At 46.8% G+C, this 18,313-nt stretch overlaps 1 protein-coding gene and 1 long non-coding RNA gene across 7 annotated transcripts; one reads left to right on the top strand and one right to left on the bottom strand.

Annotated features, from left to right (window-relative positions):
* LOC107311589 lies at positions 1-11,631 on the top strand. 3 transcript variants are annotated; one of them, XR_004306822.1, is made up of 3 exons: positions 1-376; positions 5,021-6,053; positions 7,115-11,631. It is a non-coding gene; the product is annotated as an uncharacterized LOC107311589 (long non-coding RNA). The 3 variants fall into 3 exon arrangements; XR_001554156.2 differs by lacking the exon at positions 1-376 and having other exon boundaries at positions 2,801-6,053; positions 7,115-8,273; positions 8,636-11,631; XR_004306821.1 differs by lacking the exon at positions 1-376 and having other exon boundaries at positions 2,801-6,053.
* MRPL42 (mitochondrial ribosomal protein L42) lies at positions 11,586-16,430 on the bottom strand. 4 transcript variants are annotated; one of them, XM_015858183.2, is made up of 6 exons: positions 16,300-16,430; positions 15,464-15,641; positions 14,326-14,389; positions 13,828-13,912; positions 12,866-13,029; positions 11,586-11,703 (listed from the first exon to the last, which is right to left on the bottom strand). In XM_015858183.2, exons 2-6 carry the CDS (start codon positions 15,543-15,545, stop codon positions 11,658-11,660), a joined length of 441 nt encoding a protein of 146 aa, XP_015713669.1. In that variant the 5' UTR covers positions 15,546-15,641; positions 16,300-16,430; the 3' UTR covers positions 11,586-11,657. The 4 variants fall into 4 exon arrangements, with proteins under 4 accessions (XP_015713669.1, XP_015713690.1, XP_015713679.1 ...); XM_015858204.2 differs by having other exon boundaries at positions 15,464-15,619; XM_015858193.2 differs by having other exon boundaries at positions 16,265-16,415.
* Between the last annotated feature and the right edge of the window lie 1,883 nt (positions 16,431-18,313).

Here is an 18,313-nt window from a genome sequence, read left to right as displayed (position 1 = left end):
GGGCGGCTACCGCCGCGTTAGGAGGAGGAGAAGAGGAGGAGGGAGAGGAGGAGGAGGAGGAGGAGGAGGAAGAGGAGGAGGATCGCGCTCCGGGGGAAGCACCCCCCGCCCGCCCCCTTCCCCGGGAGCGGGCAGGAGCGAGCGCTCCGCGCGCCTTTGATGAGGAGTCGCGGGCATCCTCCCCCCGCCCGGCTCCATACAAAGGCCGCTTTCCAGGAACTTTCCAGGAACCGCATCATGTGACAGACCCGCTCCGAGCCGCACCGCTCCCGGCCGCGCCGCTCCGCCGCACCGCCGCCAAACCCCCTCCCCGCACGGGCCGCCGGACTCACCGCCCCGAGCGGAACGAGCCGGAGCCGCCAGGCCGCCGCCGCAGGTCAGTGCCCGCCGGGGAGGGAGGAGGGGGGGCGGGCGGACGGACGGAGATCCGAGGCCGCGGCACCTGAGAGCGAGTGGGGGGGGGGCGCGGCCTCGGGGCAGGGAGCGCCCGGAGGGGGCGGGGGGGAGGGGCGGTGCGGGCGCGGTGCCGCGGAGCGGTGCGGGGTGCGGAGGGGGCTGACGGGGAAACAAAGGGGAACAAAGCCACGGCGGCCGCGGCAGTGCCGGGCTCGTCCCTGGCGAAGGGTGGGGATCGCCCTCAAATTAACGGCGGCGTTGGGAAGGAGATATTTTTCGGGTCTCAGAGCGGAAGGAATCGCGGTTGCGTCGCGCCGTTCGGTTTGCTGTAGGCCGGTATCAGGCACAGCAAAAATCAGCTCTAAAAATCGGGTGTGGGGGGAGGTGCGAAGGTCCCTTTGTCGGCGGAACGAGGCGCAGAGCGGAGCGGGGGTCGCGGCCGGGACGGCCCCGTCGGTGCTCGGGGGCTTCGCTGCGCCCCGCCCGGGGGCCGCATCGTCCCCGTGTCGGGAACGGAGCTGCGGCAGCACCGGGACCGGGGGGAGCCGCTCCGAGCGGTTCCGGAGTTTTAAACGCGGTTCTGCGGGGCGTGAGCGAGGAGCTTTGGGGTTAATCATTGTCCCTTTAAAATAAACTAATAATAATACAAATAGCCTCAAGTGGTGCGTTTGGTGATGAAAGCGATCGCTGTGACAGAATAACGTTTGTTAAGCGAGGTGCTCGGCGTGGCTCCGCGGGTGTGCGGCGTGCGGGCACTTCGCTCGTTGGGCTGTTCGGAAAGGCGGCCCTAAGGAACGTCGCTCCCCCGCCCCGGCCGCGCTCCCAGCCGTGCCCCGGGGGTGGGCGAGGGGGGCTGCGGGCAGCGGGAGGGGGGGCAGCCCGCGCTGATCCCAACTTACTTCTTCACATCGGCATCACCACGTCCAGCAAATTGCATTTAAAAGAACAAAAAAGGAACGCTTCTCCGTTTTGCTTATTAAAATAATTCCCTATACGCAGACACGGTGCTTTAGCTCGCCATCTATTATTTGGCTACGAGATAGATTTTGCAGCGATAATATATTTTGCGACGACACCTATTTCGCTGCGCTATCTGGATTATTTTAGCGCTGCGATCGGAGCTCTCCCGGTATCGTTCTGGAGCTCCCCGTGGGGCGGTGCATCCCGCCCGTAGTGCCGTGCCGCTTTGCCGTACTTCCGTCCCCCCGCGTTATTTGTCGGTGGCATTTTTATAGGGCCGCTTCTGGGCTCTCCCTTCGCCGCCCGCCGCCGCAATCTCGGCCGCTCGGAGCCGTACGGGACCGCTCCGGGAGAGCGGAGGGGAGCGCCGTGATTCACGCGCCGGGGGTTGGAACGGGAACGGCGGAATGCGATGAACGGGCGTTACTACCGGCTCCAGCCATTGTTACGGGAAAAGCTGCGATAAAACTCGAGGCGGGGGCTTTTCTCAACGGGGTCCCGTTCAACTTTTCGCGAGAAGTCAATGGCGTTTAAAAGCGGCGCTGATGATTCGAGGCGGCGACGGCACCGCGGCGTTCCCTGTCGGAGCGGAGCGGTGCGGGGACGCTCGGTGGGACCCCCCCGGGCGGGGCGGGGGTCCGGAGGGACCTCGGGCTCCGTTCCTCGCAGCCCCCCAACCCCCATCCCGCCTCGGGGTGAGGCTCCCGCACGGTCACAGAGAGGATAAAAACCATTCGGTGGTGGAAGAAAAGGTGATTAAATTAAATTACTTTGGGGATTACGGGCCACATGCGGTGTATTAAAGTGCTTTAAGCTACTTTGTAGCTTCTTTGGCATTAGGGCGTTTAATACGGGCTCGGTCGGTCTACCCGAGTGTTTTGCCGGGTGAGAGAGTGGGGTGGGAGGGAGACGGGATGAGGAATAAAAGGAGACGGGAGCAGCACGGAGAGCTCGGGCTCTGGGAGCTTTGCTTTGCTCCGTGTAAACAAAATCCGGCTTTAATTTGCCGTGCTAGAAACAATATTTTTTTTTCTAATCGGGGTCACTGATACAAAAGGAAAATGACCGTCTGTAGGCAGGGATCTGAAATGGGTAATGCCTGCCGGGCAGCGTGCTTTGTATGTTGCCGATGGGGCTCGGGGACAGCCGCTGCCAGCGCCCGGCGTGCACTGCCCGGCCGGGACGAGGGCACAAACGTCGGAGGTTTGAGGCTGAGGGAGGAGAAATTCCTTTCCCTGATCCTTTCCCCCGTGCACGGGCAGTCCGGTCGGGCACTGCGTTGGCCGTAGGCAGATGGGTGAGATGGAGGTTCGGATTTGCAGGGAGGGAAGCAGCGTGCGGAGCTCCTGGAGGCACGGAGCTGGGTCACGCTTCTCATTTAGTTCTGGATGTACCCAGAGAGGAAGAGAGGGGGGGGAATTGCGGGGGAACGGTGGGACGACGAGATGAGGGGGTTCTTTGCTTATTTTTTCTTAAGGCAAATATCTCTTCCATTATCGAGGGAAGAGGCAGCATCGCTTCTGCAGTGGTGCGAAGCGTGTCTGTTGCTAGAAATGCCTCTCACTTTGTTCCTGAAAAGTGTGCCAGATGCACTGGAAAGCTCGCACTGCTTTAATTATGTAATGCGATGGCGAGGGGGGGGGTAGAGGGGGGAGGGGGGGGTGCTCTGTCCCTGGTGCAGCCGATTTGGCTAAATTTGCTGTGCTGTGCTGCAGAAACTATGTGCTCGTTTGTCCCGCTGGCAGAACAGAGGGGCCTCTCCTTGCTGCTGCATCCCTGCTCCCCGAGGATGCAGCTCAGAGACCCCATTGCCCTCAGTGTGCCCTGTGCTCAGCTCGACCCCAGTTAGCCAAAGGGCTGGGGGCTTCACATCCCACGCTGAGGGACCAGCCTTGTGCTGCCAGGCTCACACCGATTGCAGCAGGAGCTCTCTGCTCTGCTACAGCCCAGCCCCAGGCACAGGAATGGGAGCACGGAACCCTCACTGCGAGCAAATGACAGTGAGTTAATGGGGTAAACCCCGTGGGCAGGGGCTGGGGAGCTTCCCACCCTGCAGTCAGGTCTGCTTCTGTTACAAAGAGTTCCTAAAAAGTAATAAATAGAGCAGAGAGCAAACAAATGTTTCCCTAAATGGGACCACGCTGCTCTTCTCAGCTGCCCGAGGAACAGAATGTTTTGATGAAATCAATGATGATGCATACCAAACAATTGTACTCTTAACCAGCTGCCACCTTATTTCCTGCCGTGTCGATCTCTTCAGGCACAAGCACTTTCTCTTCCTTAGGAACAACAGATTTGCTTGAGGAGAATCGTCAAAAATACTCGGTGAATAATTTCTATGAATCAGCGCTGTCCTAAGAGAAAGCAGCACTCGTAACCAGAAAGCAAACTGTCTGGAGACAGCGCTGGGAGGGCTGCAGTGCTGCCCTGCTGCTTTCCTCTCAAAGGGCCGGTCGGTCCCCCTGCCTTCTCCATACACACAGCACACGGCAGGCACAGAGCTCGGCCCCTGGGATGGGGCATGGGGACCCTTTGCCCTCTCCCTGTGTGCTCTCTCCTCTGTAGAAGCTGCTGGTGGCACACAGAGGCCTCTGCCGCACCGAGTGAGGTTCACACAGTCTCGGGAGCTTTAATTAGAACCATGCTGCATGCAGTGCTTTCGGAGCTTCTCCAATTTATTAGTTATGATTTAAAGCAAAGACAAAACAACAGGAAAATATTTCGGCTTTGCTAGTTAAACAGCGTGTGGTGGTACAGGGCAATAAACATTAAAAATAAATACATAAGGGAATGTCCACGGTATGGCAGTGCCCACCTGGCGCTGTGTGGGGCTGCATTGTGAGCAGAGCCCCATCTGCTGGGTCACTGCCATCACACAGAGGTGCCATGTGCCTGGCTGGGATGGGGAAAACACCGCACCCAGGTACAGGGAGGTTCACAAGCAGATACTGGTGCTCTGACAACGTTTTCTTCCCAGTTTAGTCCTCCCTTTCATCAGCACGGCAGAAAAAGAGACTGCTGCAAGCCCCGCATTGACAGCAGTCATTTAAACTGTTGCTGGGACAAGGTGACAGATTGTAGCATTCAGGCTGTAGCTTTCAGGCTGTAGCTTTCAGTCTGTAGCTCACAGCACCATGGCTGTGCAGTTTGTTCAGCCTGTTTCGTGGCTCAGAGGTGTGCACCCAGCCGCACACTGCCAGCTCTGCTGGTCACAGTTGCTCTCTTTGAAGTTCAGGTGTTTGTCGGCACGTGTGTCTCTGGCTTTGCTTCCTAAAGCCCACCAAGATAGAGGCTGGGAGTGCAGTGCGGTGCTGCGTTCTCCTCCCGGCTGCTGCCAGAAACAACACGGCTGCTCTGAACGAGGAGCGTGGGACGGGACGGTGCCTGCACTGTGAGGGGCAGCCCACACCAGCGTGCTCTGTGCATTATTACAGCACCTTGGTTGGGGCAGCCCTGAGACTAAGAGGGGAAGTTAAAATAGGTGCAGCCGTGGCTGTCTCTGATGGACGGGGATCGGAGCGCAAAGTGAAACAGGGATGCAGCAGAAACTGGGTTACGTGGCTCTGAGTAAACGCTCTCCCGTCGGAGCAGGATTTGTTTTACATCACTGCTCTAGTTCTTGTCCTGAGGATGTTTAACTCACCCAGAGCTGTTTGGCCTCCAGGATGGATTCCTACAATTACGTGTTTATGATTGCGAGCTCTGCCACGGGAAGCAGCAGGAGGAGATCATTTCGGGAGTGCTGGGAGGCACGGAGGGAGCTGGAGAGCCTTCTCCTGGGCTTCAGCCACTGCTACACTTCGGAGGGAGGCTGTGGTGTGTTTCGGGCCTGACGTGCTGCTGCATTTAGCAGCATGAATAACAAGGCATCAGATGGGTGTTACTGCATCGCCGTGACTTTAAACTTCATCCACATAGTGACATGCAGGCTGGGCTGTGTGCAGTGCTCACCTCAGACATGTTTTCAGACCACTCACAGCAGGCAGTGAACACAGCCTGACTTGAGGCCCCATGGCTGCAGGCCTGCAGGGCTGGGCATGGCCTCCCACAGCCCCACACATGCCACACAACCTCAGTGACTTGCCCAGCTCCTGCCTGCTGCCCCAAGGATGCTCGGGGCACCTCTGTGGTGCAGAGCCTGAGGACTCCCAACTGTGGGAGCTCCGGCTGGGACCATCCACCACCGAGGCCGGACCGCGGGCATCTATCTCAGCCATCTGCCTGCAGCCCCACACCAGATGTGGCTCAAAGTCCTCAGATGCCCTCTGCTGCCATGGACCAGAATTAACAGATGTCTCCGTGTAACCGGGTTTAGATTTGCTGAAGTTTGCTATTATCTCCGCATTTGTAAATGGATGGGGGAGGGGAAATAATATCTGGGATTATTACAAAACAGGCAGAGCTTTATAAAAAGTGTTAAGTCTGGGGCTGGGTCCCTTCTGACTGTGAATGCCATTGTCCCATATTTCAAAATGTTAACACTATTTTTAGCTTTCTCTTCAGAGCTCCCTCCCCTGACAGCTTATCCCTCTGGGTATGAGTTTGGCCCAGTGAGCCGCCCAGGACACGGCACACTTTGCCCCAGCATTTCGGGCCCTACTGCGTCTGATGGAACCAACTCTGCTGCTGTGGCTGGGCTCTGCTCAGGCACTGAGGGACACATTCGGCTGCCTGGTCCCTCTGCATCACACAGGCAGGTATGCAGGGGTCCGTGTCTGAAGTGGCACCTATATCCCACACATGTGCCTGTGTCAGGGCAGGTCTTTGTGCAGGGATACACACAGCAGCCCTGGAACACAACAGATCCTGGAGAGGATCCCTTGGCAAGCTCTGAGAATTGAGCAGCTTTGCCGTGCCTGAGCTTTCGCTGTGCCTGAGCTTTTGCTGTTTCTTACAGCAGCTCCTATGAGGAAAAGCCAACCAAGCCTCTGCACCTAAGCTCCCAGCCTGGTTCCTAGTGGTGGGGACCAAGGTGGGTTGTGTCCCCTCTGTACAGGATGCACAGGATGGGATGGGCTTTCCCAGCCATCGTCCACTTTTAGCCACACAGTTCTATGCTTCTTTCTTTTATTTCTTTCTTTTTTTTTAATTTCTCTTCCAACACCTAATGTTGAATTTACAGAAGTCTGTGGCAAAAATCAGATTCTAAATCCATATTTCCCCCCTCCCCCCCCCCCCTGTAGTGGCAAGTATTTTTTCTATCCATCTGGGAGAAGAATCCTGCGCTCAGCGTATGTAAATAACAGCTGTTTCCACTCAATTGCATTGATGTACTTAACACTTCAAAATAGATTTCTTTCTAGAAGTTTCACAATCTAGTCACCATCCATGCTTAGACAGAGGTACCGGGGAGAGGTTAATGAAACCCCTCTGGACGGGCTGACAACAGTATACAGCTGCAGCTCTGGAATCCCCACACGGGATGGAGTGCTGATGCTGACGGCTCTGCTCCAACGCACTGTGGAGGCAACTTCACTCCCGAGGCACCCTCAGCTCTGGCTTCTGTGGTTGCTGAGGGGTAACAGGGTGCCAGGTGAGGAGAGGAGCTGTGCTGAAGCCTCATTACTTTCCCAAATGTCTCAACCTGAGCTATTTCATTAGACATTTGGATCCTCCGAAGGCTGAGGATTACAGAATGTTGATATTTAGTTACCCTTCATTCACTCCATTTACTCTGATGCAGGCCGCTGAAAGAGTTGCTTGTTCCTAAATCCAGGCTGGTTTTTATGCTGCTGTATTTTTTGTTTTGCTTATCCAGAAGAAAAATACTTTGATGTTTACTGCCGTCTCAACTGGAACACCTGTAAACTGGGCAGGACCATGCTGAAGACTCAAGCTGTGCAGAGAGAGCAGTAACAGTGTGCAAGCTGCGGCTCTCACACATCCATCCCGACGTGCCTGTACCAGAGTGCTTATAGGAGGAGCAAAGAGGACCTGAGCTCGGGTTGTCTGTGAGAACAGCCACCTGCTCCCACAGGGCACGTCTGTAGTTCTGGATAAGAACATTCCTGATGTCAGGAGGACTGGCTTACAGCCGTGCCAACATGGTTCTCCCTAGGGCTCCTCCTGCTTCCCCACCCTGGACTCTGTGGTACTGTCATGGTACCCTGTGGGTCCAATGTGGAATGATGTGTTTTTATCTTTCTTTCTGTTCAGAACACCTGAAATGAGGTGAAATCACTCCGCAGCCTCCAAGAATGATGCTTCCTTAGTGTGAGTGTGAGGTACATGTGTGTTCTGGGGTGTGGTAATGCCTGAGTGTGCGCAGCCATCTTGGGTTGCTCTGGGCAGACACAGCAAGGCCTGGCCTCGGGAGTGGGCCCTTCACTGCTGGGGGGAACCAGCTGGGAGAAGTCAGGAGAGAGCTGAGGGGAACGTGGTGAAGCAGCGTGGGTGCTTTTGGTATCAAAGAGCTGATTAAACAAAAGGAGGTGAGAGATTAAAATCCTATAGACAATTATTAAGCGTGTGCGTTACTGCATACAGAGAACAAAAACCAGGAAGTTAGAGAAGGCAAAACACGTTGCTTCATTTGCTCAGCAAGAGAAAACTGCTTAGCCTTTAAAATATTTTGCTGACTTTCTCAACTTTTCATTCAGGACTTCTGTATGTGGACTGCATGCTGCTAAAGGTTTGCAGGAACAGCAGAAAAGCAGCTTTCACCTTTAAGCAGAGCACTTCTGTGTTCTTCTCTCTGTTCTCAAACTGTTGCCCAACCCTCCCAACTCAATCGACTAAAACTAATTCCCAAACACGAGAAAACTACTTCTGTTTGCTATGATAAAGGCAGCTGAATCTCCACTGCCCTTCAAAGAGGAGTGAGAAGCACCTCCAGAAAACAACGCGTGGCTTATTCCAGGCATTGGTTTTTTAATGGGATTTACTGCCTTGTTGAGGTACTTTGTACTGACTGTAAGGTGAGTCCATGACAGTTAACGCGGGTTTAGATGTCTAATTAATTTAGGTGTCTAATTAGCAGTTGCCTCAATGTTAAGAAACAAGTCTCGCTCTTATACATTGTAGGTCCACAATGAGTCTGAACTTTATTCTAGTTATTCTATTCTAAAATAATAATAATAATAATAATAATAATAATAATAATAATAATAATAATAATAATAATAATAATAATAATAATAATAATTCTTATTAAGTGGCCTCTGAGTTGATTTATTCTGTGGTAGTATTAAAGTGAAACACACGTCCTCCATGACAGAAGAGGAATGCAGCCTGCACAGCCTATGTCTGCTTGATCATATAACCTTGTACTGTTTTTCAGCATGGAACGAGCATGTGGGTAACTGTAACAGCACACCACGAAAACCGGAATAACTGAGAAAGGCAGCGTCGACATCAAGCATAAACTACTATTGTGATACATTATAGAGCTGCAGCAGAGATGTCGTGGTGACACAGAATTCGGAGATGTCAGGTGAAATCCAGGCCTTCCCAATAGCTGGCTTTTCCATGGGGCTGAATGGTGGCATAGGGGTTGGGGGGATGGGGTGGGGAACCACTCCCTCCATTCTTGTCTGGAGGAACTGGAGCATACAGACATGAAACTCGTCCAATGGGCACATTTGGCAGTGCTGTACTATTGACTCCATTTTTCAAAACCACAAGGGTTGGGTGGGTTGCTTTTTTCCTTGTTTAATAAGCGTGAAGAAAGATACATCTCTGATACGTTCAAAAAGTCTAATAGTTCAAAGTGAACAAGAAAGTGCTAGAACAGAACCTTTGACCCGCTGAATCCAAGCACTTTTAGACCTCCCAGGAAATATCTTATTCTTCAGTACTTGCAAATTTAGTTAAATAACAGCTGGTGCGTGTCTCTCATAGCGTTAAGTCCCGCGATTCAGATCTATGCATCATCTCTGGCTTCGGACAAATCCAGGAGAGTCACTGTGCAAGATTGCCTCCCGGTGGTGGTACCACGAACCTGCAGAATTCGCTCACAGAAAAGGCAAAAAACCTGTTTAAGAACAGCGCTTCCTTGTTGAATTCAGGTCTAAGTAACTCGACTTAGAGTTACATACATTTCAGTGCGATTTTAACAGCCTGAATTGAGGATAAACCTTTCGACAGGTGAGTGAAGCAGAGCTTTCTAGTGGAACAGCATGCTAACAAGGAAAGCTCAAAGAGACTTTCTGTACAACATTTAAAAGAGTTAATAGTCACTAAGAGGTACCCAATTGCACACTGTCCGCAGCAATGAGCCTCCCAAAGCCTGGAACAATAACTATGAAGCACAAGGCAGATGGCCAAGAGCACTAACAAAAACACTACAGCAGGTTTCCCATTCCACCAATTCCATTTGTAACTCACATTCTCAGTCAAGAAGTTAGCAGAAGAGAAGAAAAAAAAGGCAACAGAAAGTCCCAAACTACCTTTCAAACTGATTGCTCTTTTAGGTAAAAGCAGGAAAAGACTCCAGCAGATGGATTTCCAATTCCAAGTCTTCAAGTGAAGAGAAACACACAGTTAAAGACAGCTTTACATAGCTGTTCAAGACGATGAAAAGCAGGAGGACAACTTTAACTTACTGTGGGAATAGGAGTATAGTTGGGTCACGCTTCAGATGACCCAGACGAAAGATTTAGTGTAAGAAAACAGAAATATTGGCAGCACAGTGCAAGGAGAGATTTTTAAACACCCATTTCATGGATGAACGTAACAACGAATTGGCAGAGGGTACATGCAGTGAGCGTGTGTCAGACTCGCTCAGTTCCCAGTAACTGCTCAGAAAAGGTAAGTGCTTTAAACCAGATAGCAGTCCCACACATAACAGACTTCTAGTCCTCCAGATACCTGAGGAGCACTCAAAAACATTGGGGGAAAAGGTGAGAAATGTAGCAGCATTTCTGCAGTGACTGCGGATGATTAACTGGCAAGTTTGACAGGCAAGAACAGGCAAATGTAGTAATACTGTGATAACAAAAGGCTGCTGCAAAGGAAAACAACAGCACAGTGCAGGCAGAAGGAGTGTGGAGGGATAAATAGTTGAGAGCTGAACCCAAGAAAGAGCATCTTTTCTTCAAATGGACTGAAATCAAGCAGGGACAAATCAGGTCTCAGCTTCCCAAAAACAATGGTGGTTCAGTTTCACCATGGTGAAATTAATTAAAAGCAGTCAAGGAAAACAAGTTATTAAGTAACTCTAGAAAAAGCTGATGTACTTCACACTAAAATGTCCAGAATTAGAGACTTTATATGGTACTCATCTCCTAGCAAAACATACAGATAACACAAGCAGGCAAAACTACACTAGATGAATGCAAGAAACAAATACCTTCCTGTCTTATCCAAACTGCCTTGGGAAGGAAGTACAATCAAAATGTGGGGCATTTGGGATTTTTTCCCCACCATTATTTATTTAGATGCAAAGACAACAGTGATGTTACTGGATCTCTATGGAGTCACAACGTCGCAAGCCGGCACTTTCTACCTGAAGGCTGATGCCTAAAACTGTAGACTGGAGTAAAGAATCTGATATTTCCGAGAAAAAATGGTATATGACAATATTTTATTAGCAGAAACATTCAAGCACAGCAAGGTGCTAAAGCTACAAAGCAGATTCAAACAACGTTTCTTGAACTTAAAGCATTTGAAGGACCAGTCCTTCCCTCTTGGTAAGCTGGGAAGAGCAGGTATCTTCACTGAATGATTGCTGGGCTAAAGCAAAGAACTATTCCTCCCCTGGGCTGCATCTGTGTAGTTTATATACGAACATGCACAGCATCCTCATTGAACAACAGGGTGAATTTAAAATTAAGAACAACAAAAACGTGCACAGATATCTCAAATATTTGGGAATACCAAATGATTGAAGGGCAAGTGATGCCCTGGAAGCTGAAGTTTAACCAAGTTGCCCAGATTTCAGTGTAAGAAAAGAGCCTTAAATTCTTTAAACCTCTGTATTCAAAGCTTATCTGCATTTCAAGTATTAGATTTCTAAAATAAGAAACCACAGCAGGTCCAGCCCTAGAATTCCCACTCTGCAATAGTGCTTCTATGCATTCACTTTACGATAAGCCTCTGACCTAGTTTAATCATCATCTGTTACATCCGGATCAAAGACCGGCACATTCTCTGACCCTACATGCACGATATTCTTCAGAGCCTTTATGTTATCAGTGCACTTTTGTTGGTTTTCTTTTATCTATTAACTGAAATGGGAAAAATCAGATTTGGTTAAGCAAGGTTTTGTTAAAACACGCGTGTAGAACTGATAAACATTTCTCTACTTTTTATTTCAAATAAAGATCAATAACAACATGCTCATGAGCAAGAAGTCATCTTAATTATCTGTCCTTGGGAGGATTAGGATTCTTCCGTCTTCTCTGATACCTAGAAGATAAAAAAAAAAAGCTGCCATAAATGCAAGTTTTGGAAAAATCTTTGATTTTCCTGACCTTCTTCCCTCCAGATGCAGTTTGGAGATTACACAAATAAGCAAAATATAATACACACAAGCACAGACCATGACCATTCATTAGATGTTATCTCTGTTGTTCACTAAGTTACATAACACTACTCATTTCTGCTGCTACATCTGCTACAAGCACGCAATAATCCATTCAGCTGTCGAACTGATTAGATACAAAGGCTGTTGTTTACTCTTTGTGTGAGGTTAATTTTATTATATAGTCAGGGCTTCCTCTGACCAAAACGATTGCTAGGGAACAATCAGGGGTACAAGCAGGAGTTATGTCAGACTGTACTTTAAATAGTGTAGTATTCTACAGACAAATAATTAAAAATATATCTTCCCAACAGAGGAAGAGAAATTGCATCCCTACTTTCTTAATTAGCCACCATTCAGCAAGGCAGATACAGTGCGATACTCATTAAGTGACAACTACCCTCTGGCCATAGGGAGCTCTACCATTTCATTTTCTTCACTTGTTCTCAAAACATAATAATTAAAAAGGTTGGCTGTGTATCAACTTTCCATAGCTATAAGATTAACAATTACCATAAAATGTAATAACACAGACTGGAGAGGAGCTGCACAAACCAAAATGCTGTTGACATTGACACAGAATTTCACTTCAAGCTCCATCATGTTTGTATCCGTTCTCCTGAAGTACACCAAGGTTCACTTTTCATCATTTCAAATGAAAAACTTCGACTGGTTTTAAGGTCTGACGATTATATGGTTTCATAGAATTCATATAATACATTCAAGATGTATTTGGCTACGTCCGTTGAGAGTGTGATTTCATTGATGGAATCTTAGGAAATCACCCGGACCAGCAGCTAATGACACAGTATGAGAAATTTCTACTCTGTGGTATTTTACCGACCAAGTTGCAAAGGTTATGGAACGGGCAGAACTTCAAAGAAAGAAAATAATACACTCTTCCATTTGCACAACACTGCACTTAAAACCGTATGCAGCAGCCCATGTGCTAAGAGTATTTCATCGGATGAGTTTGGATAAATTATAATCATTCTTGCATTTCTCTTCATGTCCCAAAGGAAGAAATGCTGGAAAAAAGAAACTTACTGTCCCACAGGGTACCACCGATGCTTTGTAGTGTAAAACATTTTGCTGAGCTCTTCAATGGTAAGACCTCTATCATTCTGTAGCTTTTCTTCATTCAACCTGGATTTCAACATTTGATCAAGAGTTTCTTCTTTGTTATTCAGCGGATCCGGTCGTGGCACAGGCTATAAAAACAGTAATGGAAGTATTTGCTTTCCTCCGCTTTGAGGTAAAACAAAAAGTCAACCTGCATTTATTGTATTACTATTTACTCCTTAAGGCTGAAAACAAAAGAGCTAAAAAGAGAAATCATCATAAAAGGCTCCCTCCCTTCTCAACCCAAACCACATCACTGCAGGGAGGATTTCTAGAAACATCTCATTCCCCCAGGTGCTGCAGCTGATTACTGCGTCCCACTGTCATTACCACTGCTGAGCTCTCATCCTTACAATTCACCAGCTGAATCATAAGCATCAATTCACTAACACAAAATACTCATATTGCTATTTATACATTTATTCATTCTGATGATCACCATTTAATCATATTACGTTTTTATTGCAAGTTTTCCTGCAGAGTTTATGAACTCACAGAGTTGAATGGAATTTAAAGCCTGAGTTTAAAGAGTACTTCTTCATGTTCCCCGTACTGCCACATCTGAACACATGAGGACATGTGAGCTATTGCCTGGATTTCAAACATCTTCTCTAAGGAGCATGCTTTTAGTGCACAACTATTTGAGTCCCTCATTTAATTCATTTTGAGTAATGCTGTAATAATCTAAGCGCTTACTTGCCCGTAGCTTTCTCTCACTTCAGCTAAAAGTCCTTACAGCAGCTCATCACTCACTTCACAGATAGTCTGCACATACAATGAATAGTACCTCTGTATTTCATATTGCAAGAAAAAACAAACTGTTGTCCTACAGACTCAGAACTGCTTATGCTTTTACACGACTAAGCAATGTGTACGGCTGGACATACTTTTGTGTGCTCGTATGGAATCTCAAGTGAAGGGTGGTAGCAGACAATCGTCTTCGAATCTGATGTCAAGGCAAGTTCCACTTTGCTATCAAAACAAGAAGTGACATTCTTACAATCCCTTACAACTTTGACAAACACTGAGTGACTGAGCAGCCCAATCCCTCCCCCCCACCCCACAAAAACAAAACCTGATTCCACCCTCTATTTATCAATTCTTCAGAAATCTATAAAATAAAACTTGAACAAATAAGGCTCACAAGTACTTGACCTGAACTTCTTTCTTCCCCCTGGTTATTTCATGTTTCTTTCTTTCTTTCTTTCTTCTATTAGCTTTGCAATCATACTGATTGGAAACAGTACTTCACTTTAAATCGTTATACATCTCTATCTAAAAGTGGCAGAAGGTGTGTTTGATACCAGCAGATGACACCTTGATGACAGAGCCAGTAGCCTGCAAATACATCACATGAGAAGGCCATACAGAGCATGTAAACCTACCAGTTGTAGTCTTCAGGGAGCGCTGAGTATGTCGATTTATGACAAGCATGACATACGGCTCCAACTGCAAGGAGAAAAATACAAACAAATATAAAATACTGTCTAAATAGAAGCTCACTTTATCATTAAGATTTCTAGTGCTATCAAAAATGCAGTATTCATGTAGCTATGTCCTACATTTGTATTTCCATTGTACTGTATTCCTAAGAAAAATACAGCACAAACAAAACACAAATGTCACTGTTATATCTTTCCAGATGCATTAGCAAAATCATATAGTATTGAACGAGCAAAGAACATTATTGTGTGATTTACAGGGAAGATTATCTGATTTTTTCTTTAATTCATAGTAACATTCACTGTTAAAATGAGTTTGTACTTTGCTGAGGAGTGGTATATATGCTGTGGTATATACATGCATATGCTACGCTATATAATATATGCTATTGTAGTTTTGCTACAATGCCTTGGCTGCTCTAACACTAGAGAATTCAACTCCTTCCACAGGTTCCTGTTACTCCAAGGAAAGCAATCACAAGCATCACGAGCAGTAAAGGCCACCAGCACGCTGCACCTGAGGAGCCCTGCAAATGAGCTTTCCCATGATTTCATTGCCCTTTTTTATTAATATATAAGGAGGTAAACAGCGACAGTCCTTTCTATAGGAACTGTACCACAGGCATCTTGCTTTCTACAACCCATAAATGGTTTTCTTGTCAGCCCAAAATAGATGGGGCGAGGCATTCAGTGTAGCAAAGCTGGGAAGATTCAAAGAACCAAGGGGAAACTTTTCGGTAGGTGTTCTCCTTTCAGAAGTGCTTTCATGTGTTAAATTCTAAAATGTAAAGCCAAATTTACTTAATAAATTAAGAGTTACTTAATAAATTAGAGGAGTGCTGTGAGGGCTCTGGAAAAAGCAAATCAAGACACCCTTTAATAATCATACAGAGGAAACAATGTTAGACTTGATTCCAATCAAACAATAATTCACCTCCATGTTTCTACTGATGTGGGTTGGAACTAGTTGGACCTTTAAAGCCCCTTTCAACCTGAGCCCTTCTATGATTCTACAGAGCATAAGAAAGAAGCTGGCAAAGAATAAATGTTCATACAGGATTTCAGTTCCATCATCACTTACTTCGTAGCGGCACTTGCTTATAGGCAGCTACCGAACGCATCCACAGACAGCTGGGCCACACAGCCCTAAGTGATGCTGCCATGTTGACGGCAGATGGGAAACTATTCCTGGACGAGACGAAATGGACGTGGGATCTTTTCAGTTCCAGAACAGCCTCTGAAAGAGACCAGGTTCATAACTGTTTGGGGACAGAGATAAGACAATTTAGTTTCCTATCTTAAGAACAAATAGAATTTGTTCGGTACGCTACTTGTTGTCAGCTTTTGATAAGTCTTTATGATTTGAAGACATCTGTCTCCTGTATAGCCAAATATGGAACAAAACCTTCTTTAGTAAGTTCTCTCTTAAGTTGCTTCATTTACTGAACCTCAATCACCCCAGAAAAACAACTTTCCAAGCTCGGGTCCTCCCTCAGCTCAGTTTTGCTGAAAACGCCCACACTATCAGCACCAGTTTTTGTATCCTTCCTTCCAAATTCTGTGATTCTGTGATTCCAAAGCTCCATGGAGCTATTCCTGATGCTTGCTATTCCCTTCACAACATACACAAGCCTGCTCCAAAAGTAATGCCTCCTATTTTATTATGTCAGCCCATAACATCAGAAGTAGATGGCGATGGTGTGGCAGGAGGGGTTGAACCGGGACACCGCTTAGAGGAGCACCCCCCCCCACAGACTAGGACAACGAACCGACTCAAAGAGCGTCTATATATGTACTTATCTATAATAAGAGCGTCTATATATGTACTTATCTATAGAAAGCATTTATCGGAAAGAAAATCAGTCCCTAATCCATCACATACCCGCGATAAAAGCCGACCTGCAGACCGCTACGTACCAGCCGAGCGCTTTAATCCCTCCGTACGCAAACACAACCACCGACACAAACACTGCACCAACACGAACCCACTCCGACTACAGCAGAGATCACAGAGCTCTTCCTGTTCCGGTGTGCTTCCTATTCCGGTGCTTGCCCCAAGGCAAACCGGGATATGTAGTCCGGTTGTTCCTCATAGCAGAATTAATTTAAAATTAGAGGTAACTGGTGGGTATTTCTTCTTCTGGAAATGCGAAAGATCAGTTCTAAGACGCTGCAGAATGTGGTTTTTATTTTTACAAACTAAACCACGTTCCCTGAGAAGTTTCCAGTTTATTTTTAGATGGCTTCTGTTAAAAGATTGTAGGAGACGGTGTACGAGGTCTGCCCCCTCTCTGACACATCATGTTCTGAGAGTTTATTCTTAGAAGCGTGTTCTGATAGATTACAACTTTCTGGGAGCAAGACGGGAATTGCTTAAGGACACTCAAGCATGACTACACACTTCTCAAGTGTGTCTGGAGATGGGGCTATTAATAACTGCCAACTGCCTTGCTTGCTTCAGCACATTGTGAATAGCAAGGAGGAAAGTTGCTCACTCCATATTGGCTGAACAGAAAGTAGATTTTTCTGTCCATTAACTACAGAGACACTGAGAAAGCACTAATGGTAATTCCATGAGACCTCGGGGACTTCGCGTTTCTGAAAACCTTGAAAGTGTAGTTTCTAAGTTGTTGTCTTGCAGAAGATAAAGCATTACCTGATCTCACCCAAGCAGTGAATTTCTGATTAAACAACTGACTTACAGTTATGTAACAAAGTAGTAATGAGGGCAGGACGGTGTTTGTTGGCTCTGCTAACAGATTTATAAATCAGAGCTGGTATCTGGATTATTGTGAGTTTGTTGTTGTGGTTGAAGCTGTATTTTCCCTCCATGCCCCATCATCAAAAGACCCCTTCAAGGTCTTTTCCAACCTGGGTAATTTTATCATCATATAAGAAACAGAAAATGAGGCATTGGCTGTTCTAGTTCTCTTGCATACTTATTCCTAAACATGCATATGATGTATTTAGGAAATTGTTTCTTAGTAAATTAATTCTGGCACCTTATTAGCAAAATGAATACAGTAAATTTTTCTGTTTGTTTTTCTTTTCTTCTCCATAGGAATCAATGCTTCAAAGTCCTCCAGGAATAAGCATTTGGTTTGCATGGGCTTGTTGTATTGCAAGGTGGCAGACAAGCCTCACTCCTGAAAGAAAGTGTCTCAGTCTTTGTGAGGTTATTCTCCAAATTTAGAACAGGGATCTCTAATAAGGAGCAGCAGATGATTGGAGGTGTTAATTCTCAAATCTTCTCAAGTTACACTGTAGCCACAGATATTTCTATATTTTAAGTAAATATATAAACACACAGAATAAACTCCAACACTCTGTTTGGTGGCCCTGCCAGGCAGGGAGGTTGGAACTTCATGTCCCTTGAGATACCTTCCAATCCAGGTCATTCTGTGATTCATGTCAATAGACTATCTTCATTCGTTAGTAAATTCCACGCCACCCAATCATCTGTCCATTGGGTTACCATCAAGGATTCAAGCTGCATCTTAATTGCCTGTAGTGGTCCTATACAACCTAAATAATTTGTGCTTATGTTGATTCTTGTTGTTCATGTAGGTAACATTATGCCTATATTCAAACAGTTACCTAAATAAATAATAACAATCAAAAGCATTTCCTACAGGTTTTACTGCTACTTACATCATCCCATTCTGATGTCTTGTGTAGGTAAAACATCCAAGTGGAATCTCCTCTCAGTACAGTTTCAGCCAGTGCTGCCTGTTGAAATCATTCTGAATTAGCTCAATGACTGTTATGACTGCTGCTAAATGCAAAACTGTGCTTCTATGCCTCAATTTCCCTATTTGTGTGTAAGGATAAGAACAGTTCTTTTAAAGTACCCTGGGATTTTCTGACAAATATTTCCAGTGTAAAGTCCAGATGTTACCGTGGGAATCCATTCAGTGTATATACATATATA

Source organism: Coturnix japonica, chromosome 1, assembly GCF_001577835.2.
Source record: "Coturnix japonica isolate 7356 chromosome 1, Coturnix japonica 2.1, whole genome shotgun sequence".
NCBI classification, from domain to species: domain Eukaryota; kingdom Metazoa; phylum Chordata; class Aves; order Galliformes; family Phasianidae; genus Coturnix; species Coturnix japonica.
The sequence above is the reverse complement of the archived record's forward strand: the minus strand, read 5'-3'. Positions and strand labels throughout refer to the sequence as shown.